The 18,046-nt window shown below is 46.4% G+C and overlaps 1 protein-coding gene across 2 annotated transcripts in view; it reads right to left on the reverse strand.

Moving 5' to 3' along the window:
* Megf8 (multiple EGF like domains 8) overlaps positions 1-18,046 on the reverse strand; it is a 249,501-nt gene that overhangs the window by 20,588 nt on the left and 210,867 nt on the right. For both annotated transcript variants that reach the window (XM_037413740.2, XM_075879436.1), the window contains exons 30-31: positions 8,232-8,402; positions 4,286-4,425 (exon numbers count right to left, since the gene is read on the reverse strand). In XM_037413740.2, coding sequence (XP_037269637.1) covers positions 4,286-4,425; positions 8,232-8,402 — 311 coding nt within the window. The remainder of the gene's footprint in view (positions 1-4,285; positions 4,426-8,231; positions 8,403-18,046) is intronic.

The raw sequence follows: 18,046 nt of genomic DNA on the forward strand, positions 1-18,046 counted from the left end.
TCTGTCAGCATAATGTCCCGAACTCTCTAGAACTGCTTATTATACAGCATGCTCAACATTAATTGAATAAAGTGATTGTCTTGGGCAGTCTGGCAGAGTCAGGGAAGAATAATCGAAGAAGTCCAACCCTGCATCAACATAACTGACAACAGAAAATCATTGCGGTGTGACATGTATAGCCTATGAAACCAGTGCTGAAAGCAAAACCACTCTACCAACTAGCAATTTATTGTACACTATATGTGTAAATATTAGGCTTGTTAGAATAGTGACTTTCAGGATCAAAACACATTCTTATAGTATATATTCATCAACATCAACCTTACTATGCCCACTGCAGGGCAAAGGCCTCTCCCATGCTCTGCCAATCAACCCTGTCTTGTGCTTTCTGCTGCCACATTATACCTGCGACCTTTTTATTCTTATCAGCACACCTTATCTATCTGTCTCCCCCTTGTGCACTTGCCTTTTCTGGGAATTTAATGAGTTACCCTTAATGACCAGCGGTTATCCTGCCTATGCGCTACGTGGCCAGCCCATGTCCATTTCTTCTTTTCAATTTAAACTACGATAGTCTCAACTCCGGTTTATTTCTTGGCCCATTATAAAGAAAAATGGGTGTATTTATCATGACCCAGCTACTCTGCACAATATATTTTTTAATATTAAATAAAATAAAAGAAAAAAGAATGGCATTTGCACAGGCCTTGGAAAATTCCATTAATTTTGATTCAAGGGAAGTGGAAACAACCGTGAATACTGTAAAATACCGAGCAAGCGCACCCCCTAAAGTAAAGGGTAATCCGTTGCTTGCTTGGTCCCGAACCAGTCATTGGAGCTTATTTCAGATCTCCCCAAAAAAAGGAGGGGGAGAGGGGGGGGACGTTTGCTCGTGTGGGGGCGTTTGCTTGGCATTTTGCAACAGTAGCAGAATTTGACTTTAGGTAGAGTGCAAGTGATAACCTGCAAAATAAGTTACATTTTAAAATTTACTATAGTTGAAGCACATACACCGGAACAGCGATAGAAGTACCATTTTGATTTTTGCAGCAGATTCTGGAGCATGAAAAATGGTGCTTTGGAGCAGCCTTGATTGCTTTTAGAGCAGAAAAAATACTTGCCTGCAGCAGTTATTGGTGGTTTTAAAAGCAGATAGCAAAATATTCCAAACAACTCCCAAAGTTTATTGCATCATATAAAGCCTCTTGTATATAATAATACTTATTATTAAACATATTGCCCATACAATAATCACTGCAAATTGCAAGAATCATAATTAGGCAGGTGGATGGTCTTTGAACGCCAAGTGTTGTTTTCAGATTTTGCGAAAGTAGCCAGCATTTAACTTTTCAAAATCCAAATAAGCCAAATGAATTAAAAATTGAAATGCTTGCTCTTGTGACATAAACGAGGTCAAAGTTGATGAAAGTGCTAAACGTAATCAGCCATATATATGTTGTCACAGCAGTAGCTAGCATGGCTAAGAAGTCTCGCACCGATTTCACCAAAATAGTCTGCTTGTAAGGTACAAATATACAACTATATCAGATATATAGCATATTTACTCGCGTAATGAACACTTTTTTTTCTCGAAAAATCGCAGCAAAGTTGTGGATGTTTTTATTACGCGTGGCAAATTTTAAGAAAACTTTTTCGGTGTGAACAAAAAACTAGCCGATGAAAAAAAAGTTAGGTCGCTCAGCTTCTTTGCTGCATTTAAATTAATTCATCTTTGGTGGTTGAAGGCACTATCTTCTGCAAGCTGTTTCTGCGCCACCCTGTGCACACCATAAAAGTGTTTGGCGGCTATCTTTTCTTTCAATTGTTTAACCGTAACAGTAGTATTTGCCGTGATCTCGAGGTGCGCCCAGAAGCGTGCGCAATGACACCACGAAGTACTTAGCCAACTCTGTGGCAACCTCGCACGACAACACCTTTGACTTTGTAGCAAGCATCCAACATTGCAGCAAGCTACCAAGAAAGCATAAAAACAAACTGCCGATTGAAAAATTAACGACAAAATACGGCAGCCGCGTCGCTTGCCACTGAAGTGAGAAATGAAAACCATGTTGCAGAAATAGTCGCAATCTTTTCTGGGTGACAAGCGATTTCTTTCTGGTTTTCCAAAAACCTGCGACGCAATGGCGACAAATGGCCCTTCACAACAGCCATAGCGACACCAAATCTTGTTGTCATCGCTCGAAAATTATGTGCATGTGGTTGGGCCCTAAGGTTTCCTATTTGCAGGAAGCGACTGTTGGTTGGCGTGGGAAGTTTCGGGACCTTCGCTCGCTGTGTGCTTGCAAGCTGCGATGTCTCTACACTCGCACTGTTCGTGAACCCCGCTGTGGCGCATAGATATTTAAAAAAGGCTGGGTACGCGCCGCGCACAGATAGAAAGAAATACTATACGGCGCATGGCAGTGGGCAAAGGGAGGGGAGAGAGCAAGCCAAGGTGGGTCGGCATATTAATAAAAAACGGAAGAGATCCAATGGGCAATGAGGCACCAGGAGCCGGGTAGCAGGACTGCAGTGAATGAATGTAGGGGGTGCATTTATTATGCGCGTGTGTTCATTACATGAGTAAGTACGGTATATAAAAAATGCGAGTACATGTAACATTGTCAATATTCTAGTATACAGCTACTACACAAGTTGTATACTGTATGACGGTATACAGTTTGTCTTTGATTTCATTTAGGCTCAGTGGATTATGTCATGCTTTAAAGGACCCGTAAACCACCTCCGATATTTTTTCAAGCGTTTCAAGTAAACGCGCGCATCGTGTGCAGAATGCCAGCGCGCTACAAATTCCAAGAAACAATTCTTCCTTCTTTCCGGGCCTGGCCTCCGTGTGACGCGCCATGCCATATCTATGTCGTGCCAAGCCAAATATGTCAAATAGGCTGTGATTAATCGAGCAAGAGCCTACGACTTCTGGTCAGTCTGCAAGCAGCTGTCTGCGCTACTTGTTGTTCGTCGTGTTGCTCGCACACGTCCAACGCGTGCTGGGCACGGCATGTCCCCGTACAGGTGCATCGCGTTGGCGATCCTTTGAAGGCGTGCACGCTATGCAGAGTCTATATTGGCACTATTACAACAGCCACGGTTCTCCAACAAGCACGCAGCTACAACGCAACTGACGGAGTCGACAGACGGAGTTGCGACAACCAGAAGTAGATGGTGTTTGAAGCAGCGCGTCAGCGACGATGTATGCCACGCGGGCTTCCGAGAAGGCAAAGCAGCGTGGGAGAGAATACCAGCAGAGGGAAGCGCAGAAGAAAGTGAAAGGTGTTGTCAGCACGGTTTTGATAATCAAACGCGTCTAACTCCGCTATTACTGCACCGTTTCGAAAAATTCTCACAGCTCCATGTTTGTCGTACACTGAAGCATAATTTCCCCACCACAACTGAATTTCGACCTCCGGGTGGTTTACGGGCCCTTTAACTTTGTTGGTTTTCGTTTCCCCAACGTCATTTTGGAGCAGGCTTGGAGCAGGCTTGGAGCAGTTACTAACAATTACTGCACTTTCGACCAGCACGTAGCAGCGTTTTTCTTTTGGGGCAGTTTGGAGCAGCAGTTACATCACTGCCAGTATAAGAAGCTTTGAAACTTGTAAAAGGATGAATCGATATGATGATAATATGTTCATTTAACCTTCTAGTTCTGCGGCAGTACTGACTTCTCTTAGATGTTTTTACAGCTTAGCATTCCTTTACTGCAGTGAAACCATTTTTACAGTAAATTACATGCGAATTTTTATACACCTGGATAAGTGCTTTCATGGCTTAACATTCCCTCTGCAGAGAAACCACCTTCACGATGTTGCATGCATATAAATATACATCTATTCGTTCATTTCGAATACCTTCAAATTTTGAACAGTTTAAATACGATTCAAAGCGAGTTCGAATATTCGCACAAGCCTAGTAAATACACAAGGCACTTGAGGTTTTTCTGTCTTTGTACTCAGTTCAAGCAATGATTTTTGCCTAATTTTTACCTTTTTCAAGGGGCCAGGAGTATGTCCAATTGGGGTATGACACATTTTCTGGTCTTCGTTAACAGCTTCTTTAATTTTCATTTGTGCTGCCCTACTGCATGTTACGGCGGCAGACACTGAAAAGTCACATCTGTAGCAATACAAGTTTTTTGTTTTTCTCTTCAGAATAAACCACTACTGAGAAAGTGAAAGCTTATGTTCATGCTATAAATTTTAACACTAATGTTAAAAAATGTATACACAGCCTTGCATGCACATGAAACAGATATGGTAATACTCACGGTCGACAGCCGCGAGCAATGTCCTTGCCAACGACAAAGTAGCCTTCAACACATTCCTCGCACTGAGTGCCCATCGTGTTGTTTTGGCAGAAACGGCATTCAGCTAACTCCAGTGGACCATGCTCAATCTGCTTGAAAGACTGTGGGAAGAACAATGTACAAAGTTTTATGGAAAAGACGCAGATAACGCTGAAATATGTAAAATGAATTGAGAGGTTTTATGTGCTTAAACCTCCATTACAATATGCCCCTTAATGTGTGCATAAATTAAACAACACATGAAGGTTTTTGGCATTTTACTTCCACTGCACACACAAGGTGAACCCTGTCGGAAAAAAAAGAACAAAAAAGAGAGAAGAAGAAGAGGAGGAGGAGAAGGGATATACATCAGTCAAAGAAACACCATTACATTAACCCTTAACCTGAAGCCTGCTTCTGAATGACAATTTAAAAGTCAATTTACTTACCACTTAAAAAATTAGCGATGAATATAGATGGCCTCTAAATTATGTGATGTGGATCAGACATAATCTGCAACATGTGTGCAACTTAGAAGTGCCAGGCACCTTGCACTAAAGAATGCAGTACTCAAGCCGTTGTATCGAAAGCCAGAAGTATTATTGTTCTTAGTGTGACAGCATGAAGTGCTAGCAAGCACCACTAATTACATGACACTATCTCGTAGACAAATTTTTTTAGATACCTATGCCTATCATACTAATAGGGCTTCAAGGGTCAAAAGTACAATGTGATTATAAGGTAAGTTGCACATGAAAATCCTGGAACTTTTGACCCATTAAAGTTCTTGAAGGGGGGACACGGGTCATAGAATGATCAAAAATGGCAAAAAAAAATTTTCCGCAAAACTCATTTTTGGGATGTTTGTACCTCTGAGCAATTATTCTAAAATTACTAATGCCAAATTCGGTCTATAAATGCGATAACAATGCCTGCAAAGCACGCCGGCAGCAGTGAAATGCCCCACCAGAAACGAAATTTGTTTGAACTTTGCGCGTGCACCATGAGCGTTACGGCAGGCGGAGCACCGCTATCTTGAGCTAGATTTGAAGCCATTCCTTTTGTGCGTAATCTGAAATGACGTCGTGCAAGAAGAATGGCCGCTGTTGTGACTTTTCTTAAGGTTGTTTCTGAGTTGCTACTTGGCTCTCACTCAGTGCGCATTTTGAGTGTGCCGTATCGAGGCTCCCATTGGCTGACGTGGCAGGTGCACTTTTCGAGGGCCCCGTTCCACGTGTCCAATTGGCTGGCGTGACCAACTCATTTTTTTTTTTTTCTAGGGCGTTCGTTGTGCCTGTCCGATCCTGTATGTCTGCATTTGCGTTTGTGCATGTTTTTGACGCACTGTGTTTGCACTTTACGCTGGTAGTTTATTGACGCGGTCGAGATGTCCGGAGACTCTCGTGGGAAACCGTCCTTGCGGCGAGCTTTTGGAAGCGGTAAAAAGCGAGCTTAGAACAAGAAGGAGCCGGCTAGAAGTGCACAGTTGGACGAGAGTTTGGTGGAGTTGGTGTACATTAGGCACCTTTTCAATTGCGATCCACTTCGTTTGCAAAATGATTGCGCGAGCAGCGGAAGAGAGAGTGCATGTCACGTTCCGCTTACGGAGGCGACTGAGCTAAGGGTGAAGATGTGTCCGCTTGGTTTCGCCGCAATTTTGCAAACCCGCTTGCGAGAAACGCGAAATCTATGCAGTTCCCCGACTTTACACTGTCTTGTGACACTACATCTGCATGTGGCTGAGCATAAGTGACGCTCAGCTCATAGCGAGTCATTACACGAAACAGCATGCTGCCTAACATCCATGTGGTTAATTAATGATTAATGTGGAGATGCTTAATTAATGTTAATAATGAAAAAACAAGTTCCCATTAATTTACGAGGAAGCAGTGGCTTTATTCTCATACCCCACGGTCCTTTCAAGACCTCCTTGCACTTCAACACCTTGCCATGGTGGGGCTCAGATCTTGCTTTCCACATTGGAAACTTTTTTTTAATGATTCCTTGGATGAAATGAGACACTTTCTCTTTCGTTTAGCAGAGAAACAGATAGAAAACACCTAAATAAAATGTATTGTTAAAGATTCCTTTTAGAAATTTCTGCAGCAATGTCAAAACTTCAAATGTGATTTTCTCAGCTTCACATTTTTCACCAGCCTGATTAGCCTTACGGAACTTTTCATTATGTTTTTGTAAGCCAATTTTAATAAATGTTATACCATTGAACTTGTAAAAAACCCCAATGTGAAGCTATGCTATTTTTTCATGGCTAAGATGAACATATAAGATTCTGTGAACAACAATGTGAGCGAATTACAGCTCAGAATTATGGAGCATCAATACAATTGAAAACTTTCAAATGGTGATGAATATCAGCATCAATATAAACAGTCCCATCTCGGTAATTCAAACTTAAAGGGGCCTGAAAATTTGTTCGAATTAAAAGAAGTTCGAATTAATGAAAGCTAAATGAACGAAGCACTCGCCATGCAGTGGTGCATGTGCATTGAGCTACCTCACGAGGGGGAAGTTTCAGAAGACTTACATTTATTCACAAATCACAGGCCACTAATCATTAATTGAAGTCTGCACACATTTCCCTTGAAGCGAGTCAGTCAATTTCACACGCAGTTTGCAAAGCACTTCAGCATTCTCCTGGCTTTCGGCTTCAGCATTCTCCTGGCAAGAGAAGTTGCGTGTGGCAATGTCTCCCGCCAACACTCTCTAAAAACGAAAGCAATGCCTGCGTCTCCGCTGCTACCCTCTGTGCCGCAGCTAGAGCGTGGCCAGCACATGACGAGAAAAGAGGAGCGTCTCCACGCGAAGAGAAGCAGATCGGCATTCAAGAGAGAACAAACACTCCGCGGCAGCTTCTTCTATTTTGAATTTTTTTGCTGTCTTCGTGCACGGCATTGAAAGGACAAGGGTCTGTACGTGGCAAAAACGGAAAGGGGAAAGCGTGGCACTGGCGTGTCGCACATCGGCATTACAGAGCCAACAGTCCGCGCCAGCTTTCTTTTTGCTTTTTCCTCTCTTTGTGTGCAACAACGAAAGAAGGGTCTCTATGTAGCAGGGACGGAAAAGGGAGAAGCGTGGCACATGCGCATTGCAGATCGTCATTCGAGAGAGAGAAAATATTCCACCGTAGCTTTTTCTTTTCTTTTCTTCGTTTACTCCTTCGCGTGCAGTGTTGAGGTGTCGGAGATGCTGCCACAGGATTGGGCATGGTGCTGAGAGCATTTTCAGAGCGCAGTATGTTCTAATTAACCATCGCAAGTGCTTGCGCATTCGAATTACAGGGCATTTTCGCCTATTGGAGTACACATAGCTTTAACGGGACCACGGTGTGAGTTCTAATTAACTAGAAGTGTGAATTAAGTATGTTCAAATTAATGAGATTTGACAGTGGCATAGCTCCAGATGGCAGATCTTTGGCTACAGTTGCATCTTAAACTGAACCAAAAAATATGGAGTGAAAGTGCCTTAATCACCCAAAAGAAGTGACCTAATTAGACTTCACTTATTTTATCATAATCTGAGAACTACTGGAGGAAAATAAAACTAATTACATTTTTGAAAACAGAAGAAGGAAACACACCTAATGTCATTAAAATATCTCTAATAATAAAAATTTCATTTTTAATAGCAGTGTCTTCCCTCAACAAACGAACACTTAAGGCCCTCGAAAACATAAACGATAAAACAAAGTTCTCTGCTCGGGAAAAGTTTGAAGGGACTCTGCAACAGTTTTGATAACTCGGGAAAAGTTTGAAGGGACTCTGCAACAGTTTTGATGATCATTTCAAAAACCACTGAGCTATTAGGGCAGCTATTCCAGATGATTAAAGATTTTTCACATAATTTTTAGCAGGCAAGTGTTGCTGTTTTTGACGCAGGTAAGAAATCAATAATACTACAGAAAACTTACCTCCAGGAATTCAGCAGGTGAAAGGTTGCCAGCAGACTCGTTGAAATCCAATTGTCCGGCCTCGACACAGATATTTGTATGCTGGTTGCAGTATTCAAGGCATGGCACACAGCGGCCTCCCTTGGCAGGGTTACCCACGTAGAAAGGCTCACAGTGGCTACACTGAGGGCCCTGTGCCCAGAGTGAAATGTTTAAATAAGTCACACATGAAGTGATACACACCTAAGACGATTTACTGGCACAAGTATTATGACATTACTTGAGCAAGCCTGCACCATGCAGAAGCTCAAAGAAACACTGAAATCAAAGCAACACTGACTGCATATAAAAGTTATCACACATTGTTAAGTTACAATTTGTTTAACCTCGTAATGCTGATCTTGTGCCATAAAATGCTTAGTAACTAATAAAAAACTGTACTTTGAGGGCATACATACCCCTAGTGCAATCCATGTGGCCTGCACCCGAACAGGGCGAATGATGTTGCGTATGCCTAACACTAACCATTACTGCCCTAAAGGAAGCGCTAAAGTTTCTTGCTCAAAATGTGCCTAAAACACGGAAAGTACAGCCAGAAATCAAGCCAACTACACCCCTTGAGTATGGCGTTTTGATCACTTGAAGTTAAAGTTAGTTTTCTGATCAAGCAAAGCCAGCAAAGCTGTACACATCAACAAAACAGCTGAAATGGGTGAAATTTTTCAACTAGCACCGACCCAGTATTGTCAACAAAAGCATAGAAGTCATGACCAGCTTCCAGCTCTTACTATTCAATCTGGCACTCACAGTCCTTGTCACTTTGGCACTCGTAGCCTCTAATATTGTAGCTGTTATTCAGAGAGAATTGTAGCTGGAATGTAATTTGTGCACCCCCTAAGCTAAGGTCAGACATATTCGCTCCAGTAATCAAATAGAAATGCATAACTAGCATTTATGCTGTCTTACAATGTGCTGCAATGGCACTTTTCTTTAGTGAGTAAGTACAAGGAATGTGAACAAATGAGCAAAGTCATTGGGCTAGTACTACAGTTAAACCTGCTTATAACGAACCTCCATATAACGAATTCCTCAATATAACCAAGTTATTCTATTCCCCACCATTACTCCATAAAAGCAGATGTATGTGCGACCTCTACATAACATAGTAACAACAAAAGGCAACCTTCATTTAAGGAATTTTCGTAACGGTCAATCGAAGAATTTTGTCTTGGATTTCGTCATTTTGGCACGAGCATGCATGTTCCGCGGTTAACTTGCTGCTGCCGAAGCGCGAAGCAGCGGCCGTGCTCTAGTGGCCCCGGTGACTCCCAGGCGGGGGCGAGCGCTCTTTATTGTGCGCGGGTGCCGTCCCATGAGCTGGCGCTGCCGCCGTTTTTTCCTCTGCAGGCACATATGCGAATGTGCCCTCTTCCTCCAAACTAGAAAAAAAGAAAAAGAAAACTACTTTTCCATTGGCACTGCCAATGCAAAAGTAGGGCACTTTATCGAATGGGTTTCCACGATATCCGTGTCGTTCGCTCTTTTTCGATGACGCGGGTGCGTGCATAGTTTCACTGAATGTGCATGGCGTGGCTCCCCACAATGTTCAGGTTTGCTTTCTTTTTTTTTCCAATGCGGACAACCGTGTCATCACTACAGAGGGGATGTCAGATTATAGGCGCTGATGGAAACCCTCGGAGACTGCGGTGACAACGACGAATTTTCAAAGGCCGACTCGTCACGAGTTTTTATTTGCGCCGCGAGTTCGAGGGACCGTAGCCTTCGCAACTAGCCAATTAGCTCTGGCAAGAACACAACGGTGTGTTGAATGCAATGCAATGAATGCGAGAGCAACAAATTATAATGTTATACGAAGTAAGGCTGGCAGCCAAATCTTTTGGATACGATGTCACAGAACTCTACAAAACGCTGGTGTAATTAATTACGGCTGTTCCAGGGAGAAGTGCTCTTTTCACACAGTCTCTTTGCATGGAACGCACACTGATGCTTGCCGAGATAGCACGCGCACCAGCGATCACGACCACGCCCTTAAAATCAATGTTCACCGCTACTACTCGAGTGCCCACCCCCGCGTTTATACAATAGTAGTAGTAGTAATAAACTTTTATTCAGCCACAATTTACAGGCCGAGCATTTCGACCGCCTGTGCGACCAGTCGACACTGTTCTTCCCCTTCAGCGCCGATCCAGTCGAGCCAGGAGGTGATGGAAAGGGATGGGGGAGGGTAATAGCTGGATTCCTGAGCAGTTGGGCAGTAAAACAGGCAGTGTGACAGGTCAGCGTATGGGGAAGGGCAATTAGGACAGCAGGGGTTAGACCTGTATTTATAAAGGAAAAGGCGAGAGGGGGTTATCAGGCAGCTCATTTGGATGTGCCGTAGAGTTCGAGCCTCGAGCAGAGTGAGTGATGGATGAGAGGGAGGGTAAAGATGCTTGTCGAGCTGGAGCTGGAGATATACCTCCTTGATAGTGTGACGCAAGGAGATCTGCCCATCGTTATTCGCGGAGCTCTCACTGTCTTCCAAAGGTGTGGGCCAGGGAATGAAAGGTGCCCGGTGCAATATATCGCGGGCAAGCTGATGAGCTAGCTCATTGCCGTTAATACCCGAATGCCCAGGAACCCAGCGGAGGAAGACAGTGGAGGGTTGAAGAGCACAGGCCGCTCGCTCGACCTCCTGTTGAAGAGCAGGGGGCAACGTGTTGTTCTGTATGTGACGGATGGCGGCGTGAGAGTCGGAGTAAATCGGGTACTCAGGGAGATAAGGGAGGGAGGAAAATGACTGCATGGTGTGGACCATGGAAAGGACCTCGAGCGAAAGTACATTTGGCGGGTGTAAGTATGGCCCGCTGGTGTGCTTGTCAGGTGCCGAAAGGTGTGGATGGTAGATAACGTATCCACACGAGCCCCGAGGAGCCATGTATGAGGCATCCGTGTAGGCAACTCCCTGTGTAGAGAGAGGGGGAGAATGATGCTGTGCTGCCGCATGACGCCGGCCGGCGTGAAGAACGGGGGACATATTGGATGGGAGGGGAAGGATGCAAAGGTTAGAAGCAGCGGTGCTAGCGGCAGAAGGCAAGGTGGGAACGGAAACGGGAATGTGAGGGATACCGGCTTGGGCTAATAGCCATTGGCCTTGACGAGTGAGTGAAAGACGGGCAATCTGAGAGTCGTGGTGCAGAGAAACAAAAGAACGTAATGAATGGAAGAGGCCTGTGGCAAAGAGCTTAGTGGTAGAGATAGTGACAGGGAGGTTTAGAGCCGCCTTGTAGAGGCCTAATAGAGCTCTTTCGAGTGTGTTGAGTTGCGTTTGGGTGAAATGAACGTAGGGTACAAAGTACAAGAACTTGTTAAGGGCAAGCGCATGTGCAACCCGGCACGCATGAGCCTCGTGGAACCCCGACTGCCGAGTGACAACGCGTCGCAGGAGGTGGGTCACCGAGTGGCAAGTCCTCACAGTGTGATGTAAGGCCTGCGCGTCCTTTGTCGCGTGCAAAGGAAAGGCAAGAGCTTTGCATTGCTGAACAGTGGAGATGAGAGAGCTAGAAAGATGTAGGGAGATGAGGGTATTGTGGGAGTGCTGGTACGCAGACCGGTTTAGCAAAAGTAGTTCACATTTTTCCGGTGCAGGGGACAGGCCAGCAGTAGCGAGAAAGGAAGCGATAAGGTCCAGGCCACGTTGCAAAGCATCCTGCACGTGGCCGGGACATCCAGACGTACACCAGAGAGTGATGTCGTCTGCGTAAAAAATATGGTGGAGGTCAGGTATTTGGGACAGTTGGGAGGCAAGGGGGGCCATAGCCATATTAAATAGAGTAGGAGATAGTACGGCACCTTGAGGAGTGCCGTGGGTGAGGGAATGTGGGTTAGACAAATGAGTATCGACTCTAAAACGAGCAACTCGATTGAAAAGAAATGATCGGATGTAAGAATACATGCGGGAGCCACATGACAGGGAGGAGAGCTGAGCGAGTATGTAGTCATGACTCACGCCATCGAATGCCTTCCGTACATCGACGGTTGCAAGCGCATGGATCTGACTACGAGAAAGTGAAAAAAAAGTATGCTGAAGAACAAGGAACATGTTCTGTGCACAAACGTGGCGTCGGAAGCCAATAAGAGAAGGAGGGAAAAACTCTTTCGCCTCAATAAAATCAGACAGTCCAGTTAAGGCCATTCGCTCAAGAGTCTTGCCAACGCATGACATCAAAAAGATAGGGCGAAGGTTAGAGAGAGATGGAGGTTTGCCCGGCTTCAGAATCATGCAAATTAGAGAGGATGTCCAAGAGCTTGGAAGACAGCCACTGTTCCATGCTTTGTTGAATGTGTGTAAGAAAAATTCCTTCGCGTTGTCGGGGAGATTACGTAGTGTAGTATATGTTATCTCATCCTCACCGGGTGCCGAGCGGGTAGATTGAGTGGCTAAGGCAGCTTCCAGCTCCCTGAGCGTGAATGGGCGGTCCAGGTCTGGGTTAGCTTCGCCACAGTAATTTGGGTAGGAAGGTGTGAGGGGGGGTGGGAGATACAGAGATTTTAAATTGTCAAAGACATCAGATGGAGTCCCTTGAGTGAGAGCTTTAGCTAGAGTGGGAGCAACGGCAGGCTTGGAACCTATGAGAGACCTAAACAGAGACCATGTAGAGCAAAAGTGCAGTGCGGAGTCAAGGCCATCACACAGCCTGTTCCAACGAGAGTGCTCGAGAGAAGTGCTGTAAGCGATAATTTCAGCCCGCAGAGCATCAATTCGGAAGGAAAGTTGGACGTTGTGTGGCTGGGAGCGGAGAGCGTGTTTCAAACGTTGGCGACGTCCCCATAAGCGGAGGAAGTGAGGATCAGGGTCAGGAATGGGGAGTTGAAAACGAGCGCGGTGACTACAGGATGTCATTGCTGCGGAGATCCGTGACGTTCAGTCGTCGTAAGTTTCAAATGAGTCAGACAAAAGGTTATTATGGAATGCTTCCCAGTCAGTGTGAGCGACTCGTTGCTTCCGCCTGTTGTGGTAAAGAGGGGTGGTGATGTGTATGAGAAAGTGATCACTGAAAAGATTTTCAGTGGACACCTGCCAGTGAAAAGGAAGGGAACTCCGAGAGAACGTGAGATCGGGTGTAGTGGAGCGCTGTGAAACAGTGCCCGCTCGAGTAGGGGTGTCAGGAGTATTAAGAAGGGTGAGATGGTGTTCCTGGGCGAGGCAGTGTAGAAGGCGACCTGGTTTGAGTGTTTGGGGGTAACCCCAGAGCCTATGAGGAGCATTAAAGTCACCCCCAAGGAGGATATGGGTGGTCGATGGAAGGGAGTGCAGGAATTTGCCAAGAGCACTAAACAAAGGGGAAGTGACAGGGGGGTTATAAAAGGACATCAGAGCGAGAGAAATATGGGTAGATGGTTGGTAATAGACCACACCAACTAAGTGTTTCAGGAGGGGGGAGGGTACGTCTAGTGGTTCAACAAGAACGTCATTGCGTACATAAATGGACGCAAGTGGCTTTCCCGTCGTAGCGTGATATGCACGGTAGCCCGGGACAACAAGGGCTGCCCGAGTCTCCTGTATAAGGAGAAAATGGGGTAATGTTTGGCGGGTGAGAAGATATTGGTGGAGAGGGGTCCTATTATGACGAAAGTTGCGGCAGTTCCACTGCAAAATATCGAGGTTCTTTTCATGTGCCATCTAGGTCTTTGAAGTAGAGAAAGCACCTACGCATGCGCGTTCCTTCTTTTTTGCCGGAGGAAGCGGCTCTTGCAGGGAGTTAAGCATATAGGTGAAAGATTCCAGTTGCTTGGATTGGGTTTCGAGGGTCATAAGAATCCGGACAATTAAATTTTCCAGCTGGACCAAACGAGTGTGATGCGCAGTGGTGGTGGTTTCAACCATGTCAGCCAATTTGGTTACATGGGAGCTGGAGATCGGGGCGGTGAGTGTGGTGAGTTGCTTATTTAGCTCCGTGAGTTGAGAGGTAAGAGAGGATGTGGTAGTTGCAAGTGTCTGCGTCAGTGCGAGTATTTTCTGTTGTAGCTCATCTGAGATGCGTTGTTGCTCGCGCTGGTTGCGCTCCAACATAGCCAGTCGCAGATCCAAGGAGCGGCTCTCGTTATTTAAAGATGGTAAAGGTGTGTTTGATGAAGAAGTGCACATGGGAGGTGTTCCCTTAACCTTAGCGGCGTATGAGCCCGGGGGGGGGGGGGGGGGGATGTTTGCGGGAGGTGATAGGAACTCATGCGCTAAAGAGGAGGGCGGCGAAGGCTGAGTGGCTCGGCGCATGGCTGTGCGACGGAGAAAAGCTGCTTTGGCGCAGTCGCGTTGCTTAGCTAGAAGGTAGGGGCAGGTGGAGTCGAGAGATGAGTGGGTGTTGACTTGGCAATGGATGCACCAGGGTTGGGCGCAAACGTGAGCATCGGGATCTACTGGTAGAGGAGACGCACAACGGCAGCACTTGGCCGGAACGCTGTGTTGGGGGCATTGATGAGCACGGTGCCCTATAGCAAGGCACTAAGTGAAAGTAGGGGGCTTAGGTTTATGTGGACGGCATCGGAAAGAAACGTGTTTGAAGTGCACAAAGCGAGGGATGATGGCTCCAGCAAATGTTATGAGGACGGATTCAGTGGAGCCCATCATACGTGCAGCGAGTATGTCTGAAGTAAAGGATTTGAGGTCATGCAAGAGCTGAGATGATGTGAAGTGACCACCGACGTTGTGTATGACGCCGAGACATGATATTGGAGGACTGGGGGCATAGGGCTTAATGGTGATCGGCTTACCATTAAGTTCCAGACTTGTGGGGGAGAGTAGGAGGTGGGAAGTGAGAGGTGAGTGCGTTTTGAGAAACACAAGGCTCTGAGCAGGCTTGGCCTGAAGGGTGACCTCCGCACTGGTCTTGGGAGAGAGATTTGCCGGCGACTATGATGATAGAAAGCAGGTCATAGAGAGGCAGTTTGGGCATGAGTGTTCTGGGTGCAAGTTGGATTCTGACGGTGATGAGCTCAGAGCGGGGGTGGGCGGTCGAGGCAAGTTTTCGATTGGCCCTAACGGTGTTCCAGCTGCCTTCAGGGGATGGCGTATTGTCTTCGTTGACCTGCGACGCCGTGAAGTCCATTTCCGTCGATAAGTCGCCAGCTGAAGTGATGGAAGGCAAAACTTCGGCGATGGAAGGAACGATGCTCGTCGAAACGCGCTTGTCGACAGACTCGGAATTTCCAATGGGTAGGCCAGACGCAGATAAGGTGGGAAGAGCAGCAGGCGTGGTTGATTGCAACGCCAACGCTGCATTACGGCTCTCGGTCTCCGGCGTTTGCGTGGCTATCAAGCTGGGAGTAGCAGAGACGCCACCAGCGTTTCACGTTGCTGGACCGTGCGTATTGTTGTCGGCGCGGCCCTGGTGACATTGCCAGATGTTGACAGCGAAGGCACGGCTGTATCAGCAGTACGACCGGAGAAGGCTGGGCTTACCGACAGGGCGTCAGTTGTCGTTGGTGTCGAGTGCTGGCCGGGACGCAGCATTGTGGAGGTGCAGGCGCGGCAAGTTAGGGTTAGCGCGGCGCCGCGCCGCTTCGTACTTTTGAAGGGGCCTGGAGGGCCAGTCTGGGGTCGGACCGGGGCGCGGATGGTGTCGGCGTGTCCCGGAAGTCTTCTAGAAGGAATAGTGAGCTTGTCCAGACACGGGCGGGGCCCGGTAACGGGCCAAGAACATGTGAAAGCGGAGCACTGTATGCAGCCAGCCAAACAAAACGGCGCTACCTGGCAGTCCGTTTATCTATGCTCGTTCAATAGAGGTGGTTTCCGTTCTGTTTGAGCATTCGACGGCAGTTCTAACAGGCGGGGGGATATTATCGTGTGTGCCCCCTAGGTGACAGAGATGGGCCAGTTAATTTTATTTTTTGCTTCAGCAGCGCTCGCGCTTTCACCCGTTCGTAAAAGTTACGATATACGGGGGCATGTTGTCAGTTTAAACATTTAGGAAAGACTGTGGCGACAGCAAAATCCACCGAGTGTCCATATAATCTTTATCGCAATAATAATGCAGTTTTTTACCGCTAAATAAGTGTTTTGGGTTAGCTCTGCCTTCAATTCCCTTTTGGTTTATTTTGGAGTTTATTTTTCAAAATTTTTGCACTGAACCTGCATATAACAAAATCCTCTTTATAAGGAATTTTTCTAGGAATTTGTCAATTTCATTATATCCAGGTATAACTGTATAACGTTTCACTAGGGTGACACTTTCTCTTTCATATCTACTTTAACCTGTCAATTACTAAAGCGTTGTGGTCAACATTATTCACTGAACATTCTGAAGAAAGCTACAGTAAAAGCTCGTTAATTCGAATTCCACGGGAACACTGAGCAATTTCGAATTAAATAAAATTCAAAATAATGAAAGTGAGCAAAAATGGGTGGATTTCAAGGGTGGGGGCACGAAAAATATTTATTGGCCAAAAAAGTCGGTGATGACCATCTGCTTCTTTTCTCTGAATGCCACAGCTGCGGCTCCCTGTTCCAGCGCGCGGACGCGGCGCAGGGAATCCTCTTCACCCTCTTCAAAGCTGAAGAAGAGATGCGCCACATTAAGTGCCTCCATCACCGCAGAAGCTGACGGGCGCACAGGCGCTTCGTCATTTTCGTCTTCCTCACCTTCTGGCTCTTCAGCATCAGGCTGCACACTGGCTACTTGAGCGATAATGTCCTGATCAGTCAGGGCACCACACATCGATGCACCGGTGTCAACTTCAACATAATCGGCAAAACGTATGCCCCGAAGAGTGTCGCGCAATGCCACTGGCATGAGCTCCTCAGCCCCATCCACGTCGACGTCACAACTATTTTGCGCACTTCCAGCTGCAAATCCACTGTGGCGGAAACAGTTTGCGATTGTGGTCGCGGTCACCTGTTCCCATGCGCGCACCAACATGTGCATGGCAGTGAGCAGCGCAATACCGAAGTCCTTCCTGTCGCCCGCGCACAAAATCATTCGTGAACGAACAACGTGCTCGAGGAACAAAGTGACGCTGCCGGGAGCGGCCTAGGACTGCTAGGACTACTCCGCGGACTCCTCAGCGTCCCATGGTTCCCGCGTACAAGTGGCGCCAGGCGCTGAGAAAGCGGGAGGGCTACGAAAAAAAAATTGCTCCCTGGATTTTGGAGGCCATACTTTGCTCGCCCTTTGCTCGGAGGCCACTTGAAGCTCGAAAAAACTGGTCGTGCCACCTATCGTTCGACCGTAAAAGCTTCCACTAGTGTTTGACGATGATGACGCTCGGCGGCGCGTGCTTCGAATTATCCGTAGAGGCAACAATTTCTGTTCGAATTAACGAATCGTTTTACACATGGTCTCCTATGCACTGCGGACAGGACTGCGGTGACTATTTCGAATTATCCAAAATTTCGAATTAATGAGGTGTGAATTAACGAGCTTTAACTGTATTAGCATAGCACCAACTGATATTCACCTTCAGCGTCCATTAAAAAGCATTTATAAAAGTGGTTTACACAGGCACAGTAAAACTCAAGGCGATAGTTACTGGCAAGTCTTCTCAAAAAATATCCCACTGCTTTGAGACAAGAATGCGTGGATAATGTACAATCTGTTCATGCAGTGGTAGCTGCAGTCTGACAACACAATGAAGCAGAAAGAATAAAAAATTCTTCTCACTGTTAAGAACTGCTTGGCACATATGGTTAATGTGACTTAAAGATGTGCAACTTGAGTTTGCGCCCCCCAATTGCACTTCTTTGCTCCAACCTTCGGGCCAGGGTATCAGATGGGTGAACATTGATTGCAGACGTATCTTGCACAGTGCCCACTGATAAATATTTGACTGATGCTTCCCCG

This window comes from Rhipicephalus microplus, chromosome X, assembly GCF_043290135.1.
Source record: "Rhipicephalus microplus isolate Deutch F79 chromosome X, USDA_Rmic, whole genome shotgun sequence".
Taxonomy (NCBI): Eukaryota; Metazoa; Arthropoda; class Arachnida; order Ixodida; family Ixodidae; genus Rhipicephalus; species Rhipicephalus microplus.